Below are 24,464 nucleotides of genomic sequence, written 5' to 3' on the forward strand. Positions count from 1 at the left end.
TGCGCAGACCTATGGATGGATGTATAGGTGTGATTTGTGCAATGCAAAAAATGTATAAGGTGGGGTTGCAATAGAATATTCAGTGCCAACAATGGGGTTAGGACCAGACCCACTTGTTTCTGATGAAAAGTCTGAAAATGTGATATATATATATTTTTTTTTTTACTGTTAATTATTAGCTCAACAGTTAGATTAGTTTTGACTCCGTTTTCTCCTGTGTTAAAAAATATTTTCGTGGCATCAGGGAGTGTTCTTGACTTCTTAAGCACAGAAGTGCTCACATGTAATTGGTAGCTGCTGGTCAGGTCAGATGTAACACCGACCAAAGGGTAAACTTGTTCAGGCTTCTGGTCATTTATAGTAAGAGAAGGTTCAACCACCAGGAAGCTGTCCACAGCCTTAGAAGGCCATACGAAATATATGCTCTTCCAAGGGACAAAGGGAACCCAGGCGCAGAAAAACATTGATTTGTAAATTCCAAAAACTCCTCATAGAGAGGTGTGCGGAGGTGGACATAAAAATAAGAGAGTTAAACAATGTCAGTGGCAGAGCGAGAAAGCGTTTGTAAAAGACTGAAAACCTGGAGGAGTGACTGAGATTACAAGCATTGTCGGAACCAAAAGCTCAGGCCTTCGCAAGTTGGTGTCATGCCTAATTTTTATTTTTCATTGCAAGGGTGTGCCACAAGATAATATGTAAGAACAATGGCGGCCATATGCGTGAAAATAAAATACAATAATAACATGAACCTTTGACTGTAATTTTATTAGAACAACAAGGTTGCTTCCTCGTAGCAGGTGTACTTAGAACAGGTGTTGGAACGGATTTTAATTTGAGTGTGTATCACTTAAAGATATAATTCTTGAAACTAAGAAATTGTGGTATTAGTGCGGATAAACTTTAAACTGAATGCAAAGGAAACCCCAGACACTGCGTTGCACTTCTTTTTAGGTGGATGTGGACATGTGCTCAGGTGAATCCTGTCAGTCACAATCTAAGGGAGCCAATGGCGGCGGAGGGGGGGAGGGTGGGGTGGTGCATTTGGATTAGTGAAAGAGGGACAGGGAGTGAGAACTAGTTCGAAATAAATCAGAAGGGGGGCAGCATAACGAAAAAAGGCTGAAAATGTAAAAACTCTGAAGGAAACACTGAGAAGGACAGAGAGAGGAAATATAAATTCAATCAGTGTGGAAAAAAACCAGAAAGGGTCCCATACATAAGTGAAAAGGACAGTTGAGGAACAAAAGACCTGAACAGCTTGGTTCTCAAAAGTCGTATTGTGAAAATGGCAGATCCCTTCCCGTGGGATTTTCCCATGTTTGAAGGAGAGCCTTGACTTTTGTGGTACTGACAAATATCTCGGATAGTATTCTTGACAATACAAAGCCAAATAGATAACCTGGAGTATTCCAGCTCCATACTTTCTCAGGCAAGTTTTCAACTCGAAGGATATGTATGAGCATGTATGGTGAAAATGTAGATTAGAGTATAAAACTTTTGTTGTCCATTTAAAAAAAAAAAAACACAAGGATGTTTGTGGAGCTTTTTCACCCAGTTTACACACTTACTCCACCCTTTTGTGGGACTAGATTTAGGTTTCTAAATGGAGTGTAAAGTTTGTCCACCAGTTCTTATGAAGATCCCGCCTCCTTCTTGTGAAAGGCTCAGCCTTGTTTTGAAGGACCCGCCCTGTTCTGTGAATAGCCCCAATTGTTATGAAGAACGCGCCTCTTTCTTGTGAATGGCTCAGCCTTGTTTTGAAGGACCCGCCCTGTTCTGTGAATGGCCCCAATTGTTATGAAGAACGCGCCTCTTTCTTGTGAATGGCTCAGCCTTGTTTTGAAGGACCCACCCTATTCTGTGAATGGCCTCTATTATTCTTAAGGACTTGCCCTTTCTGTGAATGCCACCTACACCTTTGTTGCAGAGGATCTGCCCTTTTCTGGGGGAACATCTCTGTATGAGACTTGTTTCCTGCAGTGGAGGCCTTTGACACATATGCACACCCACACACATTAACCAATCCGAACCAGTCACCCTACACCCACCCGCACTCTGAATTCAATGTGCATGTCTGCTGCCAACATCATTGCATGAGTTAACCATCTACTCTACTCCTGTGCAGATGGCGGGGGATCTCTGCAAGGCAGAGCCAAAACCGACGATGACGTCAAGAAGACTTCTCCAAAAACAAAGAGCAAAGGTTGGTGTCTTTGAAAGCTGTCTTTGAACACATCCCTCTACTTTTCAGAGTAAGTTGTATACAGATGAGGGAGACTGAAGGTAGAAAGATGCAGAGGTCGATTTAAAAAACATAAGTGATGGCAGGTCAGTTTTTCATGCAGGATTTTAAGGGTTATAAACAGGTTGAGGATTTGGGCATGCACGTTGTGGTTTGTAAACCCGTCAAAAGAAATAGTTTCATTTAAAGATTCTTCTCACAGTAAAAAAGGTATTGGAGTTTATGCAAATTATATGCACCATAACAAATATGTTATAAACATTTTTTTGTAAACATCCACCAACTTAAAAATATAACAAGGCAATGAATATAGACACATTGCAGTAACCATCAGTTTAGTCAGTCAGGTTTGTCACTTATTCAATGTCTGGTTTGGAAGATGCCGCCCCCTTCATCCACCTGCACCTGAGGAGCACCCCCACAGAACACACACCATGTCCAGCAGAATGGATGTTTGGGGTCACCTTCTCCTTCTAGGATCCGCCTTGCCTCGTAGTGAAGCACACCTGACCCTAAACACACCATATCACACTGATTGTAAAGGTCTTTGGGAATGCGTGACCCTGTCTGTGGCCTTACGTCTCTGTGCTACGTATCTATACCTCTTGTGTCAGTGTTTCTCTCGCATAAACTCACTCGTTCTCACTCTCGCTTGTGCTCCAGGAGAGTGCTCGAACCCAAAGACGGGCAGCAGGGCCAGCTGGCAGAACCTTAGCTCCATCAACATACTTCTCATCATCTACCTCATGCTGTGAGTATATGACCCTGCAGGAGTGAGCGAAGAACTGCGTGTGACTGTGGACGCGACCTCGGCGACTGCATGTGAATGCGGTGATTGAGTAAGAGCTCAGTGAGACTGCGTGAACACAAGGACCGTGAGGATGTGGCGATAGAGGCTGTGTGTGGCCACAGGGACCTTACGTGTGTGATAGCTGAGCCGTGGGTAGGACCACAGGGAGTGTAGGTGGCCACAGGGATAGTGGGAGACCACTGAACTGAGTCTATGAATATGGAGACTGAGTCTCTCCGTGACGGCAGCACGTGACAACATGTATATTACCCCTGCTATTAAAAAAAAAATAATAATAATTCTGCCCAATCCTTTCTAACCACCATCCTCTATCTCAACTCTCCTGCTTACACACAACCCTGTAACAGTTGGTTTTTAGCTGGTCACAAGCTAATCTCACGCAACCTGCTTAACACTACAATCTGTGCCCCCCCCCCAACAGCCACAGTTCAATGAAGCACCACTCACATATTTAGTTTTCTAACTCCTGTTGCACAACAAGCTGTTTTCCACTGTCCCCTGATTTCTCAGTCAGTTGGCTCTGTTGACGTCTACACTTTGCGTATGACCACCGCCTACTTAGGAATCGCAGGCTCACCACTACTGTAGGGTCCATCTCATCTGATTTTTTTTTTTTTTTTTAATGATCGGTTTCTTGATTCGTCATGCTCCTGGCTCTTGGGCGGACACCCTGCCAGTGGGCATTCTTCCAAAGGTCCGCCAGGGCACCCCACTCAACCACATCCATCATTGACATTGTCACCTCTGTTGGCTTCTCATACAACTTGTGTGTTGATAATACACTGCTACCCTGCTTTTCCCATCTTTGTGTATCAATCTCAAATAGGTTTCCACTGCCTCAGATCTTTAAAGCGTTGGATGGCCCTCTTCTTCCTCACATATCAGGTGCAAGGAGTTTCAAACCACCAGGCAAAATGATGTTTTGCCATTTAAGAATTTCCCCTTCCCTAGTAATGAGACCATTGTTTGGCATCCAGTGCCATTTGGTGGTTCTTTGTGTTGCGCCATAAGGCATCTGCCTGCAGCGCCTAAATGTAGCACCAGCCGTGCTCCATGACAGTCAACTCATCGAAAATGGCGGCAGCCTCGTTTCCTGCCTCTTGTGCTCTCAAAACCCTAAGATCTTTCATGCCCTCCGGATCCCCGACCCCCTCAGCCTGCAAGCTTGTAATATATCTTGCATGAGACTGAAGCACGCCATATCCTCCATTGACTCAGACACCAGGGTCCAACTTCTGAATACTAGGAAAACCCGTCTCCACCTCCCCTTAGGAAGCCAAATCTAATCGTCATTCTTTTGTCCGAGTCGTGCAATCGCCTGCTAGTAGGACGTGAGCCTACTCTCCATCACCAGTCATGCACCCACTTCACACTATCAACCCACGCAGACTCTCTCTGCCAAGTTCAGAGCCCCACAGTATCTTCCCATAGTGTTCAAAAGCATGGGAGGCCCCTCACCCTTTTGTTTCTTCTAGCTTCTTCCCCTGCTCCCGTGCTTTCCCTTCGGTAACGTCTTGCAATACTCTAGACACCCGGCGACACCCCATAGCTTTGGCCATTTAAACTATTCACAATCTGCCAATGCAACATCCTTCCAGGCCAAATCCGAGCCAGGGCCTCCCTTCCACAGTTAGAGCATGCTCTTCAAACCCTAGGTGCCCTCGCCATCCCAGGATACACACACCTACCTTCAGCCCTCAGGTGCTAGTATGAATATTTATTATCTCAATTTATACTTTGCCTTTCTGCCTCCGTCAACTCACACTTGTCTTAGAGCGGCTGCACCTTCATCGAAGCGGTCTTCGGTTGCGCTCTTTACAACGCTGGGGTCATACCCAATAACATAAACCCTCAGACGCTCTCCTTCCCCATTCAGATGATGGTCCTTATCCCTCCCACTGGATTCCAGCAACTTTATCTCATTGCAGTCACCACCATTCCCAAATGTACCCCTGCTCAAAGGGCTGGGAGTAGTGTCACTTTACAGAAACTCCAAATAACATTTCAAGGCACCCACCCTCCTGACAACTGTCCTTTCCTACTTGTTTCTGTCCTATGTGATGCACTTCTCTGGAACCACTCCCAGTTTTCAATAATTAGAATTAAAAATGCAAGCGAATGCATGGGTGTGCAACCATGGCGGATGTGGGTGTGTGGCCAAAGGGTCGCGATTATGCAGATACTCCCATGCTTAAAGGAAGTCTATGACTGGCCGGATAGTATAGGAGCGCATTTGTGGGCAGGCACGCGCCACAGCATAGGGTGCATGGGTAGTAGACTTCGTGTCACATGGCCTATGCTTTCATCTCGATCCTGAAGACTGGGTGTGCTGTTATCGTGTTTGTGTTGCTATGTCTTCTGGTGTAGTGAAGACATACGAGTGAGAAGGTGCTGGACATATAGCTTGCCGGAGTGGCCTGGAGAGAAAGGATGGGTGATCTGTTCAAGTTCTGGGTAGAATGACCCCGTGTTTTGCAGAGGTTTACACAGAATACCGGAAACAGAAATATCCTACCCAAAATATTAAGGGCAAAAATATTGTGAATGTAACTTTCTAAAGGTAAGCAAAGTTTTACTAAAACTCCACAGATATATACCTTGACGCTATATGTATCTCCAAGGTACCTAGAGGTTGAATTAAGAATAGTAAATCTATACTTACCTTTTGCACTTACCTTCTCGATATTTTTGGCACAATATTCTGTCCACACAATATTTTTGTTTCTGATATTCTGCCAGCGATGCTTTTTGAAACCCTCCTGCACACTGTGTCCATTGAGTATGTTTCTGGTGTGTCGTCGGGCGGTATGTGCCTCACCTGTGCTCGGTTCTCACCAATGTCTTTCTGTCCGCAGGGTGGTGGTCTTGCTCCTGTCCTCGGGGTACATCGGGCTGCGGATCGTGGAGCTCGAGCAGCAGCTGACCCTCATGGGGGCATGGCCTGAGATGAACCTTCAGAGCGGGTGAGCCAGCTGAGGGAGCCCTGGGGCAGGGGGATACGGAGGGCGACCGAGTGGGAGGAATGGGCCTGGCATCCTGGTGGAGAGACTAGACAAGAGAATGCAAAGGTGAGAAGATAAGGGAATAAAGAATATAGGGCAGGAGCCCCGATATGGAGCCTGAGTTGAGGCTGGGGTAGTTTAGGAGAGCTCCCCCAATTACCTTACGAACACACTGAAATTTTTTGGTGTGGCAAATGCCTACCACCCCAGAAGGTATTAAAGAAATGGATAGTAAAAAGGTACAGAAGAAGACAGATATAGCAAAAAAGAGAAGTTATGGGTTGACAAGACCAGACAATGTCAGAAAAATTAAAATGGGTATGGAAAGAGTTAACAAGAAACTACAGGAAATAACTGAGCTGCAAAAGGAGGACAGAAATGTGGAAAAAGGGAAAATCACATGATGAGAAAGGACATGGATGAAGAAACACAAATGAAAACAGAAAGAAACCAACAGAAACGTGAAATGTATTCTATAGGTTGTAGCATGGTCAGATCCCATATAGGCGTAAATGTATCTATTGCACAGTTCGATGTATAATAAGCAAGTAATTGGTTCAGAGCTTGCTGGACAGTGTCTTGGGCAGTTACAACAGCTTCAGAGATCTGTTTGTAGCCTCTATCACAGGTCATAACCAATGTCAGAAAACTTGGGGCCTCATTTAGAAGACTGATGCATCGTCATTGATGCTTCAGATTTCATGTGCCTGCTGCACATACCCTAATGATGCTGGGGATGCACTCTATTTACAATACAGAGCTCCATGGCGCACCTTTTCACAGATGCATCATAATTTCTGACGCATTTGTTGGCACTTAACTCGCGCATTGCTGGAGTAATGCGGTTAAACTGACGCAACTCCAGCAATGCAAGGATACTCCCATAGGGAAAATCCCTGCATCAATTTTACGCCTGCTCGGAGCAGGAGGTAAAATTTTGACACAGCAAAGTCGAAGAATGACGCAGTGAAGTGTTAATTTCACTGCGTCAGTTCCGCGTGGCTTTTCCCGTGGGAACGCCTACCCTGCATACATTACACCTGGTGCAGGTATAATGTGACGCAGGGCTTTACAAACTGATGCATTAGGCCCAATGCATACGTTTGTAAATATGACGCAGTGTAGTGCACTGCTAGTGCCACTGTTGTATTAAAAAAAAAAAAATACGAAACACTGGCGCAAAGGGCTAGTAAATGAGGCTCTTGATCCGTCAATGCGCATACTGAAGTGGTTCGGTGTAGGAGGCTGGACTGGCTTGTAGTGAGTACCAAGGGGTACTTGCACCTTGCACCAGGCCCAGTTATCCCTTATTAGTGTATAGGGTGTCTAGCAGCTTAGGCTGATAGATAATGGTAGCTTAGCAAAGCAGCTCAGGCTGAACTAGGAGACGTGTGAAGCTACTACAGTACCACTTAGTGTCATCTGCACAATATCATAAGAAAACACAATACACAGTTATACTAAAAATAAAGGTACTTTATTTTTATGACAATATGCCAAAGTATCTTAGAGTGTACCCTCAGTAAGAGGATAGGAAATATACACAAGATATATATACACAATAGCAAAAATATGCAGTATAGTCTTAGAAAACAGTGCAAACAATGTATAGTTACAATAGGATGCAATGGGGAAACATAGGGATAGGGGCAACACAAACCATATACTCCAGAAGTGGAATGCGAACCACGAATGGACCCCAAACCTATGTGACCTTGTAGAGGGTCGCTGGGACTATTAGAAAATAGTGAGAGTTAGAAAAATAACCCTCCCCAAGACCCTGAAAAGTGAGTGCAAAGTGCACCAAAGTTCCCCTAAGGACAAAATAGTCGTGTTAGAGGGAGAATGCAAGGAAAACACAAATCAGCAATGCAACAACGATGGATTCCTGTCTGAAGGTACCTGTGGAGCAAGGGGACCAAGTCCAAAAGTCACAAGCAGCTCGGAGATGGGCAGATGCCCAAGAAATGCCAGCGGTTGGTGCAAAGAAGCTCTTACTAGGCTGAAGAACTGTGAATACTGCAGGAACGACAAGGGCTAGAGACTTCCCCTTTGGAGGATGGATCCCCCACGCCTTGGAGAGTCGTGCAGAAGTGTTTTCCCGCCGGATGGACGCCAACAAGCCTTGCTACACGCAAATCGTGCGTTTGGCGTTTTTGGACGCTGCTGGGGCCCAGGAGGGACCAGGAGGTCGCAAATTGGACCTGCAGAGAGAGGGGACGTCGAGCAAGACAAAGAGCCCTCACTGAAGCAGGTAGCACCCGGAGAAGTGCCAGAAACAGGCACTACGAGGATGCGTGAAACGGTGCTCGCCGAAGTTGCACAAAGGAGTCCCACGTCGCCGGAGACCAACTTAGAAAGTCGTGCAATGCAGGTTAGAGTGCCGTGGACCCAGGCTTGGCTGTGCACACAGGATTTCCGCCGGAAGTGCACAGGGGCCGGAGAAGCTTGCAAAGTCGCGGTTCCCAGCAATGCAGCCCAGCGAGGTGAGGCAAGGACTTACCTCCACCAAACTTGGGCTGAAGAGTCACTGGACTGTGGGGGTCACTTGGACGGTGTCGCTGGATTCGTGGGACCTCGCTCGTCGTGCTGAGAGGAGACCCAAGGGACCGGAGATGCAGCTTTTTGGTGCCTGCGGTTGCAGGGGGACGATTCCGTCGACCCACGGGAGATTTCTTCGGAGCTTCTGGTGCAGAGAGGAGGCAGGCTACCCCCACAGCATGCACAAGCAGGAAAACAGTCGAGAAGGCGGCAGGATCAGCGTTACAGAGTTGCAGTAGTCGTCTTTGCTACTATGTTGCAGGTTTGCAGGCTTCCAGCGCGGTCAGCGGTCGATTCCTTATCAGAAGGTGAAGAGGGAGATGCAGAGGAACTCGGCTGAGCTCATGCATTCGTTATCTGAAGTTTCCCCAGAGACAGAGACCCTAAATAGCCAGAAAAGAGGGTTTGGCTACCTAGGAGAGAGGAAAGGCTACTAACACCTGAAGGAGCCTATCACAAGGAGTCTCTGACGTCACCTGGTGGCACTGGCCACTCAGAGCAGTCCAGTGTGCCAGCAGCACCTCTGTTTCCAAGATGGCAGAGGTCTGGAGCACACTGGAGGAGCTCTGGACACCTCCCAGGGGAGATGCAGGTCAGGGGAGTGGTCACTCCCCTTTCCTTTGTCCAGTTTCGCGCCAGAGCAGGGGCTAAGGGGTCCCTGAACCGGTGTAGACTGGCTTATGCAGAATTGGGCACATCTGTGCCCAACAAAGCATTTCCAGAGGCTGGGGGAGGCTACTCCTCCCCTGCCTTCACACCATTTTCCAAAGGGAGAGGGTGTCACACCCTCTCTCAGAGGAAGTTCTTTGTTCTGCCATCCTGGGCCAGGCCTGGCTGGACCCCAGGAGGGCAGCTGCCTGTCTGAGGGGTTGGCAGCAGCAGCAGCTGCAGAGAAACCCCAGGAAGGGCAGTTTGGCAGTACCAGGGTCTGTGCTACAGACCACTGGGATCATGGAATTGTACCAACAATGCCAGGATGGCATAGAGGGGGCAATTCCATGATCATAGACATGTTACATGGCCATATTCGGAGTTACCATGGTGAAGCTACATATAGGTAGTGACCTATATGTAGTGCACGCGTGTAATGGTGTCCCCGCACTCACAAAGTTCAGTGAATTGGCTCTGAACAATGTGGGGGCACCTTGGCTAGTGCCAGGGTGCCCTCACACTAAGTAACTTTGCACCTAACCTTTACCAGGTAAAGGTTAGACATATAGGTGACTTATAAGTTACTTAAGTGCAGTGTAAAATGGCTGTGAAATAACGTGGACGTTATTTCACTCAGGCTGCAGTGGCAGGCCTGTGTAAGAATTGTCAGAGCTCCCTATGGGTGGCAAAAGAAATGCTGCAGCCCATAGGGATCTCCTGGAACCCCAATACCCTGGGTACCTCAGTACCATATACTAGGGAATTATAAGGGTGTTCCAGTAAGCCAATGTAAATTGGTAAAATTGGTCACTAGCCTGTTAGTGACAATTTGAAAGTAATGAGAGAGCATAACCACTGAGGTTCTGGTTAGCAGAGCCTCAGTGAGACAGTTAGGCACCACACAGGGAACATATACATGCACACCTATGAGCACTGGGGCCCTGTGTGACAGGGTCCCAGTGACACATACATATAGGCCACAACCCTATGAGCACTGGGGTCCTGACTAGCAGGATCCCAGTGACACATAACAACCATACTGAAAACATGGTGTTTTCACTATGAGCACTGAGGCCTGGCTATCAGGATCCCAGTGAGACAGTGAAAACAGTGACAAACACCCTGACATACACTCACAAACAGGCCAAAAGTGGGGGTAACAAGGCTAGAAAGAGGCTACCTTCTCACACAACCCCCCCCCAAACGAAGGACAATAAGGCTAACCTTGGCCAGTTGAGACTTTATTGTCTAAGTGGTGATAAGTAGAGAGTAGCTCTGCAATAGACTGGTTACTCCCTTTATCATCCACTATATGGTTACTTCCCTGTGGGGATGTAAACCACCCTGTTTGAAGTTTTTTAGCTAACCAACAATGTGAAGATGTATTTTCAGAGTTTCTATTAGTAAGTTTTAGTTTAGAGCAGTGGGAATTATCCACTGAACCTATTTGTAATGATGGAAATGCCAGACAGGGATGCTGTCTCAGTAAAGCCATAGCTGGGCAAAAACTTTGTCCATTTGGCTGGAAGAGGGAACAGGGATGCTGTTTCTCTTGAGTTGGAGCAGGGCAGGGATGCTGTCCTATGAGCTCCACACTAGGGCAGGGATGCTGTCCTAAGTGTTGTGAGGCAGTACAGGGTTTCTGCACTAAAGTTTCTCTGGGAGGGTTGGAGGGATGCTCCATGTTAACTAAAATGGTGTTCTTTTTGTCACCAATGTTAGTTATCCCACAGAGAGGTACTTCTACCTCAGGGAGTCCAGCTATGCCAGCTGATGATTCCCTTGGAACAGGTGCCACCCCAGGAGAGGTTTCTCCCACCACAGGAATGGTATCCTGAATGGTAGGGTGGTTAGGGGATACTGTGATACCCTTTTTACCTGTTGATGGAGAGGGATCCTGAGTTTTCAGGCCTTCTCTCCTTTGCTTTTTCATTTCAGTAGAAATGAGAGGGAACAATTCCTCAGGGATGCCCAGCATGGCTGCATGGGCATAAAACTCTACATCAGCCCAACCTGAGGCCTCTAGGTCATTACCTAAGAGACAGTCTACAGGTAAGCTAGGTGATACCACCACCTGCTTAGGGCCAGTAACTCCACCCCAACTAAACTGAATTATAGCTAAGGGAAGAAACTTAGTGGAGTTATGGACATCAATAATCTTATACTGTTGTCCAATGATGTGTTGTTCAGGAGGCACTAGGTTTTCAGTCACCAAAGTGAAACTGGCACCTGTGTCCCTGTAGGCCAAGGCCTCAACACCATTTATTGCAACTGTCTGCCTGTACTTATCCATTGTAAGGGGACAAGCAGCCAGTGTGGCAAGGCCAGTGCCACTAGGTGTGACAGAAACTGTCTTGGGACTGATTACATCAGTTTCCACTATGGACCCATAAGTGAACCCAACTACACCCTTTGCTTGACTGTTGCCAGCAGTCCCACCACTAGTACCACTACTGCTAGGGGCACTAGAGCTTGATGTATTAGTGGTGGTAGGCTCAGGGGGTTTACCTGGACAGGACTTATCCCCTGGCCTATGGCCTCTGTTTTTACACACAAAGCACCAAGGCTTTTTAATGTGTGCAGGTTGGGAAGAAGAGGAAGACTTTGTTTTATCCCCACCCTCTGAAGAGTGTTTAAGATTTGAAGTGGGATCTTTGGTTTTACCCTTATCCCCATGCTTATCTTGAGATTTTTCACCATCTTTCTTCTTATTGCCATCTTTGTCACCCCCTGTATGAACTTTTCTGTTCACTCTTGTTCTGACCCATTTGTCTGCCTTCTTTCCCAATTCTTGGGGAGAGGTCAGATCAGAGTCCACCAAGTACTGGTGCAACAAATCAGACACACAATTATTAAGTATATGCTCTCTCAGGATTGTGTTATACAGGCTTTCATAATCAGTGACTTTACTGCCATGTAACCACCCCTCCAAGGCCTTCACTGAATGGTCAATGAAATCAACCCAGTCTTGTGAAGACTCCTTTTTGGTCTCTCTGAACTTTATCCTGTACTGTTCAGTGGTTAAGCCATAACCATCCAGGAGTGCATTCTTAAGAACTGTAAAATTATTGGCATCATTTTCTTTCACAGTAAGGAGTCTATCCCTACCCTTTCCACTAAATGATAGCCATAGGATAGCAGCCCACTGCCTTTGAGGGACATCCTGTACAACACAGGCCCTCTCAAGTGCAGCAAACCACTTGTTAATGTCATCCCCCTCCTTATAAGGGGGAACTATCTTATGCAGATTCCTGGAATCATGCTCTTTTGCAGGATGACTATGGGGAATACTGCTGCTGCCACCATGGGTATCTAAACCCATTTTCTGTCTTTCCCTCTCTATTTCTAAAGACTGTCTATCCAAATCCAGCTGTTGCTTCTTGAGCTTCAGTCTGGTTTGCTCCACTCTCAATCTATTGAGCTCCCTTTCCAACAATCTGTCATCAGGGTGGGTGGGAGGGACATTTCTAGATACAGAGGTATGATGGGAATGAACAGAAGGAGACCTGTCCCTTACAGAGGGCACCCTAACAGCTTGGCTACCAGTATAATGTGAGAGCACATCATCAGTATGATGTGATTCAACCTCTGTACCAACTATGCTAGACTGTCTAGTAATGGGCAGGCTGAGAAGTTTCTTTCCTGAACCTTTTCCTGGGGGAGTCCCTGGATCAGATTGAGAACCATTAGCTACTTTTTCTACAGATTGGGCACTTATGGCCTTATCCTGTACTCTAAGCATATTAATTAACAGTTCTAAGGAAGGATTCTTCCCTACACTCAAACCTCTCTCTATGCAGAGACTCCTTGCTCCTTTCCAGCTAAGGTGATCATATGCAAGTTTGGACAGTTCAACTTTTTGGCCTGTGCCAGACATTTTTAGAGAGAGTTAAAGTGATAGACAAAAGAGAAAAAAGTTTTCAGAACTTTTTGGAAAGACAGAAAAAAACTTTTTAAACTTTTAAGAACTTTTTGAAAGTTTAGTAGTACTTTTCAGCACTTAGAAAAGAGTGAAAAGAGGAAATGCAAAACTTTTTGGCTATGTGTATATACACTGACCTTGTTTTGTATATTTTTCTCTTATGAAAAGTACAATGACAAGAGTGGTAAGTAGTCTCAAGCACTTATCCCACCACTGCACAACCAATGTAGGAGGCTGGACTGGCTTGTAGTGAGTACCAAGGGGTACTTGCACCTTGCACCAGGCCCAGTTATCCCTTATTAGTGTATAGGGTGTCTAGCAGCTTAGGCTGATAGATAATGGTAGCTTAGCAAAGCAGCTCAGGCTGAACTAGGAGACGTGTGAAGCTACTACAGTACCACTTAGTGTCATCTGCACAATATCATAAGAAAACACAATACACAGTTATACTAAAAATAAAGGTACTTTATTTTTATGACAATATGCCAAAGTATCTTAGAGTGTACCCTCAGTAAGAGGATAGGAAATATACACAAGATATATATACACAATAGCAAAAATATGCAGTATAGTCTTAGAAAACAGTGCAAACAATGTATAGTTACAATAGGATGCAATGGGGAAACATAGGGATAGGGGCAACACAAACCATATACTCCAGAAGTGGAATGCGAACCACGAATGGACCCCAAACCTATGTGACCTTGTAGAGGGTCGCTGGGACTATTAGAAAATAGTGAGAGTTAGAAAAATAACCCTCCCCAAGACCCTGAAAAGTGAGTGCAAAGTGCACCAAAGTTCCCCTAAGGACAAAATAGTCGTGTTAGAGGGAGAATGCAAGGAAAACACAAATCAGCAATGCAACAACGATGGATTCCTGTCTGAAGGTACCTGTGGAGCAAGGGGACCAAGTCCAAAAGTCACAAGCAGCTCGGAGATGGGCAGATGCCCAAGAAATGCCAGCGGTTGGTGCAAAGAAGCTCTTACTAGGCTGAAGAACTGTGAATACTGCAGGAACGACAAGGGCTAGAGACTTCCCCTTTGGAGGATGGATCCCCCACGCCTTGGAGAGTCGTGCAGAAGTGTTTTCCCGCCGGATGGACGCCAACAAGCCTTGCTACACGCAAATCGTGCGTTTGGCGTTTTTGGACGCTGCTGGGGCCCAGGAGGGACCAGGAGGTCGCAAATTGGACCTGCAGAGAGAGGGGACGTCGAGCAAGACAAAGAGCCCTCACTGAAGCAGGTAGCACCCGGAGAAGTGCCAGAAACAGGCACTACGAGGATGCGTGAAACGGTGCTCGCCGAAGTTGCACAAAGGAGTCCCACGTCGCCGGAGACCAACTTAGAAAGTCGTGCAATGCAGGTTAGAGTGCCGTGGACCCAGGCTTGGCTGTGCACACAGGATTTCCGCCGGAAGTGCACAGGGGCCGGAGAAGCTTGCAAAGTCGCGGTTCCCAGCAATGCAGCCCAGCGAGGTGAGGCAAGGACTTACCTCCACCAAACTTGGGCTGAAGAGTCACTGGACTGTGGGGGTCACTTGGACGGTGTCGCTGGATTCGTGGGACCTCGCTCGTCGTGCTGAGAGGAGACCCAAGGGACCGGAGATGCAGCTTTTTGGTGCCTGCGGTTGCAGGGGGACGATTCCGTCGACCCACGGGAGATTTCTTCGGAGCTTCTGGTGCAGAGAGGAGGCAGGCTACCCCCACAGCATGCACAAGCAGGAAAACAGTCGAGAAGGCGGCAGGATCAGCGTTACAGAGTTGCAGTAGTCGTCTTTGCTACTATGTTGCAGGTTTGCAGGCTTCCAGCGCGGTCAGCGGTCGATTCCTTATCAGAAGGTGAAGAGGGAGATGCAGAGGAACTCGGCTGAGCTCATGCATTCGTTATCTGAAGTTTCCCCAGAGACAGAGACCCTAAATAGCCAGAAAAGAGGGTTTGGCTACCTAGGAGAGAGGAAAGGCTACTAACACCTGAAGGAGCCTATCACAAGGAGTCTCTGACGTCACCTGGTGGCACTGGCCACTCAGAGCAGTCCAGTGTGCCAGCAGCACCTCTGTTTCCAAGATGGCAGAGGTCTGGAGCACACTGGAGGAGCTCTGGACACCTCCCAGGGGAGGTGCAGGTCAGGGGAGTGGTCACTCCCCTTTCCTTTGTCCAGTTTCGCGCCAGAGCAGGGGCTAAGGGGTCCCTGAACCGGTGTAGACTGGCTTATGCAGAATTGGGCACATCTGTGCCCAACAAAGCATTTCCAGAGGCTGGGGGAGGCTACTCCTCCCCTGCCTTCACACCATTTTCCAAAGGGAGAGGGTGTCACACCCTCTCTCAGAGGAAGTTCTTTGTTCTGCCATCCTGGGCCAGGCCTGGCTGGACCCCAGGAGGGCAGCTGCCTGTCTGAGGGGTTGGCAGCAGCAGCAGCTGCAGAGAAACCCCAGGAAGGGCAGTTTGGCAGTACCAGGGTCTGTGCTACAGACCACTGGGATCATGGAATTGTACCAACAATGCCAGGATGGCATAGAGGGGGCAATTCCATGATCATAGACATGTTACATGGCCATATTCGGAGTTACCATGGTGAAGCTACATATAGGTAGTGACCTATATGTAGTGCACGCGTGTAATGGTGTCCCCGCACTCACAAAGTTCAGTGAATTGGCTCTGAACAATGTGGGGGCACCTTGGCTAGTGCCAGGGTGCCCTCACACTAAGTAACTTTGCACCTAACCTTTACCAGGTAAAGGTTAGACATATAGGTGACTTATAAGTTACTTAAGTGCAGTGTAAAATGGCTGTGAAATAACGTGGACGTTATTTCACTCAGGCTGCAGTGGCAGGCCTGTGTAAGAATTGTCAGAGCTCCCTATGGGTGGCAAAAGAAATGCTGCAGCCCATAGGGATCTCCTGGAACCCCAATACCCTGGGTACCTCAGTACCATATACTAGGGAATTATAAGGGTGTTCCAGTAAGCCAATGTAAATTGGTAAAATTGGTCACTAGCCTGTTAGTGACAATTTGAAAGTAATGAGAGAGCATAACCACTGAGGTTCTGGTTAGCAGAGCCTCAGTGAGACAGTTAGGCACCACACAGGGAACATATACATGCACACCTATGAGCACTGGGGCCCTGTGTGACAGGGTCCCAGTGACACATACATATAGGCCACAACCCTATGAGCACTGGGGTCCTGACTAGCAGGATCCCAGTGACACATAACAACCATACTGAAAACATGGTGTTTTCACTATGAGCACTGAGGCCTGGCTATCAGGATCCCAGTGAGACAGTGAAAACAGTGACAAACACCCTGACATACACTCACAAACAGGCCAAAAGTGGGGGTAACAAGGCTAGAAAGAGGCTACCTTCTCACATTCGGTCACAGATTTTAATCCCTAAGTGAAAGTTCATTCTGTAAATGCAACCTACAGGATTTGTGTATAAAGTACTGAACATCAGTCTCAGGCATAGTAACATTGATCAGTGGGCTTCAGCCCTTGCTGCAGAGAACCATAGACCACCTGTTTGTGTCCGGTTCCATTTATAGAGAGATGAATCTCTCAGCAGCACATTGGCAGTGAGAGCTGTCAGCAAAATCCCAAAGTTATACTCAAGACCACACCCAGCCTCTGTTCCAGTCCCCACCTGGTCCGCACTTAGGACCCTCTGTCTAGCTTGTCTACGGGGATTCTTTGCCTCAAATCTGTCGGAGTGTCAGGGGCTGGTCCTGAATCCGGCAGTAGTAAGAGACTGTGCGCAGCAGGTCACAGAGCACACATGGCGTTAGCAGGTCACAGAGCACACATGGCATCAGCGGGTCACAGAGCACACATGGCATCAGCGGGTCACTCACAGATCACACATGGCTTCAGCGGGTCACAGATCACACATGGCTTCAGCGGGTCACAGAGCACACATGGCATCAGCGGTTCACAGAGCACACATGGCATCAGCGGTTCACAGAGCACACATGGCGTTAGCGGGTCACAGATCACACATGGCGTTAGCAGGTCACAGAGCACACATGGCATCAGCGGGTCACAGAGCACACATGGCATCAGCGGGTCACTCACAGATCACACATGGCATCAGCAGGTCACTCACAGATCACACATGGCATCAGCGGGTCACAGATCACACATGGCATCAGCGGCTCACAGATCACACATGGCATCAGCAGATCACAGAGCACACATGGCATCAGGAGCACGTGGCTGTGGCCGCTGCCGCCTGTGACTTACAGCAGCCTGCTGTTCCTGCCCTGACTGAGCTGCCAGTCCGTGAATAGGGTATCTGCACACCGAGGCTCACTTTAGTCTGTGATTGACAGGGTTGTTTGGGGTGCCGGTGTGTGGGGCCAATGGGGCGAGCACACAGAGGGTCTTTGTCTCCAGCACCTGCTCCTGTGTTCTCACATTTTGGAAGTGCTCGCACAGCAACTTCTCTCCTCTGGTGTCAGATGGAATATGCGTTACATACATTGCACACATCAGCAATCCTGCCCACACACTGCTGGGAACCGTACATTATTCCAAAAGCCGACCTCGAACCACGTCACACAACTAACTGCATGCATGACGCGCCGGCGTGTACACACTCACACATAGAAAAAATATACAAACACAGCAAGCACACAGGCTCTTCGGACACAGAGCTCACAAGCACAGAACAAACAGTATAGACAGGGCCACTGGACTCATGCGGCAGGGAGCATTAAATTATGCGGCATGGTGAACTAAATTATGCGCCAAGGAAAGGCAAGTTACGCAGTGTAAGGAGGCACATTTTGTGATGGAATCACTTCATTATCTTATCGTTTTTTCGCATGGTAATAATATCTCGGTAAATATTTCACCCTATCAGTATCAGTTTAACACCCAACACAGCAATAAGCTACGGAAGGTGGCCAGTCAAACTTTCTGAAAGAAGTCTTTTCTTCGCAGACCGGGTGTCGCCACATTTTTAGTAACTTTTAATCCATTTGTTCTAGAAACATTTTCTTTTGTTAAAAATTTCTGACTATGCGACAAATGATTGATTGTGTGGCAAATGCGGCAAATTCATAATTATGTGGAAAAGGCCACATGCTCACACGTGCATAATTCAAGTGGTCCCAAATATAGGCAACACAGCATTCATGGCTAATTAACAGACACTAGACGCATCTTATGTATTATACAACACGACGTACAAAGGGCTCATAACAGACACATCCGCTGGAAACGTTGCAGTGCGCGTGTAAAGCCAACACAAAAGAGTGCACATCATACACTCAAGTAATTCAGCAGCCCTACAGACTACACAAAGACACATACCTAAAGCATTGAGTGTGCAAAGCAAACCCTAGGCTCACACCACACACAAAACAGGCACAACAGATGCACAGCTCAAAGAAAGCCACACGTCGCACTCATAACACACAAAGTACATAAAACAGTCACATATCACACATTGCAATATACATAATAGAACACACCATACACAGAGGGTGTACTAAGCTTACACATACATTGTATACACGCAAACAAGACACACGCGAACAAGAATCACACACAATGTTCGTACACCGAGGATCCACGCATAGCAGATACGTTTGACAAAAGGGCAAAAAGAACAAACGTACAGTAACACTACATAATATACAAATAGTATATAATCACCAAACACATACAAAGACAGAGTACAATCTCACACAACATACTCAAAGTTACCGATGCACATGACAAGGACACAAATTACACGTATGAATACACAGAAATGGAGACCGGCTACATATTCACAAAGATCACACAATGAACAGCCACACACCACCCCACGGATTAGAGAGGTGCACGAGGAACAAATAATGCAGACATTATTCATATGTAAAGATCAGAAGCCATGCACGAGTACACTGAAGTTTGACTTGTGTGAATATTTTTGACATGAGTGATAGCCATGATACAAACACACAGCACTACAATAAAACCATGAGCTTACATGTGACTGAGGAAAGACACACTTTACATTCACTAACACCAGAGAGAAAAATAGGGGTGAATTTGTAATGTGATCAGGTTGAGAGTAACCAGTTGATGTCCGTATCCAGTTGGTCTGATGCACATTCCGAATGACCAGTCTGAACTCCAAATGTATGATATTGCAGTTCCCAGTGGAACACAACTTGGAGACCTTTTAAACACAAGGGCGGCGGGAGCACACTGCCTCTCATCCCAGCACAGTTCACCCCGTTGCATTCTGGTAAATGTAGTATGCTTACTTCAAACTTAGGGGTTTACTTAGTTTGGTGGCGAAGTTACTGTGCGGGGTACCCTGTTTGCCAGACTCCCAGGTCGCCTGCTGTGTTTCGAGTGGGTGATCCCTCTTGTTTCCATTAACTGATCCTCTTCTGGCTGTGCTGGTGGAAATGTTACAGAGATGTGACAATTGATGTCGAGCCATCAGTCTAAGTATCTCAGATTGTCACCCTATTTAGGGCAAACACTATTCAAAACATTTCTTGTTCGGGTCCTCCAAGAAAAACCTGGTATTGTGAACATAAAAGCAAAAGAAATGACCCCTACACACTTGGAGAAAACTGTCGTTGAGTCAGAGAGATTTATTTTTTCTTTTTCAGAAACAAACTCCAGCTTTTGGAGTTCATTTATGAAGAAGAAATATACCTTGCAGAGTGGCTGCCTCAAACATGGTGGTTGTTGATGAAAGCTATAGTGCCTACGAAGAAGGTGCCTTGGAGGCTCCCGTAAAAGCACAGACATCTCTGCCTGCCTGGTGGAGCTCTTCACACAGGGCAGTCAGTCTTCCATAGGGACAGAGGAGAAAACCCCTCCACTGTCCTGGCAAGCTGATGAATCTGCTGCCACACTCTAATAAGTTCCTAAGTGTGCAATCAGAACTTCAGTCCATCATTCAGAACTTTTCACCTGAATCCAAATCAGAGACCTGTTGAAATCTTGGAATCCCAGACCTCTTACGTTTCCCAGGGTGTTGGGTGACTGGGTCATCCAGGTAAGGTTTGGTTGTTTGGCTTCTGTGATTGGTAGTCCCATTTTTCCAATTATAAAATCAGGACTGCAAGTACCAGCATGCAAAGTAAAAAAGCATGTATTGCATTACTTACTCAAATCTGGACCTTGTGGAAATCTCAACATTTCAGAAAGTTGCTCACTAACTCCCCACAGATTGATTGGCTAGGAGGCTAAGTGGGATGAGACACTGTGGGTAATCACCACCAATGCCAGGGGCTATGGGGAGTGGCTGGCTAGTGCACCCGCCTAGCCATTCCAGTCTGTCTCCCACACTAAAGCCTTGGCTCGCCCAGCACTCACCAGTGTCAGCAACCTTCCCTTGAGTACTGTAAATGGCTTCTTGTCCTTGGGCTGCTGGAACCCTTAACATACTATCCTTCTGTGCAACCAGCGCCAATGGAATTATGTGGCAGAGGAGGTCTAAATTACGTGGCGGCGTTGACTAAATTGTGTCCATAAAAAAACAAATTATGGGGCACATTTTGTGATGGTATTGCTTCATTATTAGCATTTTGACATGTTAATACCGTCGGGGCAAAGGTCTCAGTTCAATACTGTTAGTTTAACACTCAAATACAACCTTATCTGTAGGGCCTTCCACTGTGCGGCAACAATGTCCCTGCGTTTTTAGTAACTTTTGATCTGTTTGAGCTAAAACAAACCTTTTTAAATAATATGCAGATTGTGCAGTAGATAATGGATTGTGGTAGGGGAAATGTATTATACCTCAATTTATATAACCATTCCTAGAATGTGCATCTTTTGCTGAATATATATATATATATATATATATATATATATATATATATATATATATGAAATTCTGTTTCTGCAAACAATTTTAAGGAGAGCAAGGGCAATGTTAACATTTTTTTTCAGAGTACTTTGGTGTAATTATAAACATTTAAAGGTGCCTCTGTATTACGTTAGAGTTACTACCCAGCTCGATTATGCCAGCACATCTTGATTCAAGTCTTGGCTTTTCCCTCACAAATCATTGCAATAAGGTGTCACTTGGCCTGCTTTAATGGCAGCCAAGTGTACAACTCTCAAAATGCATCAGACTGTCAAGTGAAAGCAGTGACTGGAAACGTTGTCCAAATGCGGGATTGTCCTACATTTTTGTGAGGCCTGGGCCAGAACCTGAGGGGGGCCCTCCAGAGGCTGTTCCCATTTCTGATAGTTACCATAAGCGTCCGTATTTAAAAAAAAAAAAAAAAAAAGGTTCTGAAGAAAAAAGAAAACACAACTTCTGGGACTAGCTAGCTGTATTGTCATCTAGGCTGTCTTAGCATTACAAACATGGCAGGCTTGCTTGTAAATAAAAATCTATGAATAAACTTTGCTGAAGGAGTTCAGGGCCTTGTAAGATGTGGAGTCTGAGGCTCAACGCCCCCATGCTCCCCCCACTCTGTTTTTGACTACCACGTCCGAACAACATGGAGTGAAAAAGTTTCCATACTTTGGGAAGATTTGCTCAGTGGTTGTTTCCATTTATCTTAACTAAGTCTTTCGTTGCTTTCCTCTAGGCACAAAGAAACGTGAAGTCCCGAAGAAGCCTGCGCGGTGCCTGTTTCTAGGCATTGCTTTCCTGCATGCGAGTCGCTGGGAACGTTTTGCGGGCGCGTGTAGCCCTCTGCTGGACAGAGGATCAAAGATACCCCGGAGAGGGGCGTGCTGTTCGGGCTGTGGGGAGGGAGCGGAGTGTCGCCTTGGTATTCCCCACCCCGTGTCTTAAAGGAACAGTGCAAATGAAAGAAATGATTAATATATTTCGAAGCGGACACAATGGCGAAGATTTGCTTATTCTGCTCACAATCGGCTCGTGATTCTGACTGCACTTTAAGGGCCTAAAAAGAGCAAAGTGACCTTCTCTTTGAAGGCTGGTGATTACTTTGGAGAGGGTGGTGGGCTCGAACCTAGGGTACGTTCAAGATGCAGAGAGCAACAAATCAAACTGTTTTTATTAGACTATTTTCACTGGGGGGGTGGGGGGGGGGGCGGGGGCAAAGAGTTGCAGAAGATGGAACTGGAAAACTTGAGCCATGATGCGGTTAGTTGAGAAGAACTTCGGAATAATTTTCCTAACACTCCAGGACAGAGTTCTCCCTTGCAATCTCAATTCTTGTAGGCATGAAGACCTCTGTCGGTTCCGGTGCCATCAGCCTTGTAATCAGGAAGGTTAGGACTTTAGCAGTGGCCAAGAGACCAAGGTTATCTAGGGATCTCTGTGATACACTGTGCCCTGGGTCTCCTAGAACTTGTCAGCCCGTGCCAATCACTTCTGTTCCTGGTCATTTCATTTATGTCTGACCATGGGCTGGTTTTGGAAACTACACTGCTCCAAGCCACCTGGAGCAGACTATCCCAAGCCTAGCTTTGGGAACCACAAGGTTTCATTTCACTTAGGACAGACCGGTCCATTCTTTGTTCCAGGACCATGGAGGTCCATGCCACATGGGTTACTTCCATGATGTTGTTTCAGGACTAGGATGCTCCTGGACACTTGGACTAGGCTGCCTCAGGGTTCTGTGTTGGACATGGGCATGGTTTTAGGGGTCACAGTGTGCTGAGTGACCTGGGGCAGACTGGTGCATCCAGCTTTCGCTTTGAGAGCAGAATACTGCATGTCAATTGGGTTAGATTTCTCATTTCCGGATATGGGACCACCATTTTCATAGCCATTTGGGTAGACCAAGCCGGGCTTGGTTTTAGAAATCACGACACTTAGTGACTTAGGTTAGACCCGTTCCAGCAGGAACACCGATACTAGACTTTATTTATAAGTGTGTATGATTGGTTGTGCAAGAGTATAGATAAATATGTATGTATATTTGATCAGAACTTTGTAGAAAATAGGAGGCTTCATTGAAATATGCACATATTAGATGCGTACACATACTGAAGTGGACCGTAAAGTGCCACATTTGTTTTAACGTCTAAGTGCGCTGCGTGGTCTGCGGAGTTATGAAGCACCCCTCTTTAGTCCTGAGAATGCATGAAGTATTACTTTGCCCTATAAAGCATTCGGTTAATGCCAGATTGACGGCACATTAAAATGTTTTGCCATTTAAATGTGTGTGTGTGAGAGAGAGTGTGACACGTTTATTTTAATTATTTATCATTGCACTTTATCAAGATGTTTATCATTTGTGCAAATAAATCTGTTTTGATTGATTTATGTTCTTTCATCTCGTCTCATTATTTAGGCTTCATGAGTAGTAATTATTCCTCCACTGCGGCTGTGCTGAAAATGTCTCCACATTGGATGCTGAGATGGTTGTACAGGATATGACGTCCTGTTGGCCTTCCCGGCCTTCCCTTCCTTCCACTTCCTGCATGAGCTTTGGTCTTCCTGTTTACCCCTAGAATCTCCATCCCTTCCTTTCATGTCTGACCACTTGTCTTCTTTCCACCTCTAGCTGGTCTGGACCTTGGTTTTATTTCAGTCCCACCTTCAAAATAAAAAAGCATTGGCAAAGCCAATAGGTCTCATCTGTGGAACCTACGGGGGTTTAAAATGCCTTTTGGCAATATTCTAGAGCATCGGAACAAAGCATTTTTAGCAGATGAAATGCAGCATAGGCCAAAAGAAAACACAGAAAACTAACTGTTCTCCGTATTTTACCATATGCTTCTTCTACCCAACACATTGATAACAAACCACGTGGAATGGCCAGCGTAATGCCTCACCCCAGGGATATGCCATGTATGGTATTTCACTCAGCTCATTCTTAACAGTTGTTCATCTATAAAACAGTCTACTACTGTGATAAGTTCTTAATCACACACCACAGTTTTCATGGTGTCAACATCTTTGCAAGAACGGAATGTGCCAGAATATTTAACTTCATGGCCCATGACACTACCAACAGTTCTTTCATCTGACTCTGGAAGACATTTACCCACCTACAAAAAAAAACACACACTCTGCCACTCCTGTGAATGGCATCACTCACCTGTAATGCAGAAAGCTGTGTCTCAAACAAGCTATGACGTGGCAGTCACGTCATTCTGAAGGCGCATGACTATGTCGCTACACTTACGGGTGCCATTTTTTTTTTAATTGACCAATACAAGATGGCGGGCACCACACAGACAGATCAATAAAAAAAAATCACTTTTTTGAAGCAGAGCACCCAGCAGCAAATAGCTGACGGACCCTCATGGTAAAATAATTTTAAAATACCCACAAAAGTGGGGAAGCAACAGAGAAATAGGTGGGGGGAAATAGGGGCAGAGGGTTAAAACAAAAATAAAGCCAGGTGGGG

At 46.4% G+C, this 24,464-nt stretch overlaps 1 protein-coding gene across 3 annotated transcripts in view; it reads left to right on the plus strand.

Moving 5' to 3' along the window:
- The window catches only part of LOC138267709 (GRAM domain-containing protein 2B-like), a 130,835-nt gene extending 107,465 nt beyond the window's left edge, over positions 1 to 23,370 (plus strand). For all 3 annotated transcript variants that reach the window (XM_069216866.1, XM_069216864.1, XM_069216863.1), the window contains 4 exons: positions 2,126 to 2,203; positions 2,906 to 2,993; positions 5,909 to 6,016; positions 21,723 to 23,370. In XM_069216866.1, coding sequence (XP_069072967.1) covers positions 2,126 to 2,203; positions 2,906 to 2,993; positions 5,909 to 6,016; positions 21,723 to 21,738 — 290 coding nt within the window. In that variant the 3' untranslated portion in view covers positions 21,739 to 23,370. The remainder of the gene's footprint in view (positions 1 to 2,125; positions 2,204 to 2,905; positions 2,994 to 5,908; positions 6,017 to 21,722) is intronic.
- Positions 23,371 to 24,464: the final 1,094 nt, after the last annotated feature.

This window comes from Pleurodeles waltl, chromosome 12 (assembly GCF_031143425.1).
Source record: "Pleurodeles waltl isolate 20211129_DDA chromosome 12, aPleWal1.hap1.20221129, whole genome shotgun sequence".
NCBI classification, from domain to species: domain Eukaryota; kingdom Metazoa; phylum Chordata; class Amphibia; order Caudata; family Salamandridae; genus Pleurodeles; species Pleurodeles waltl.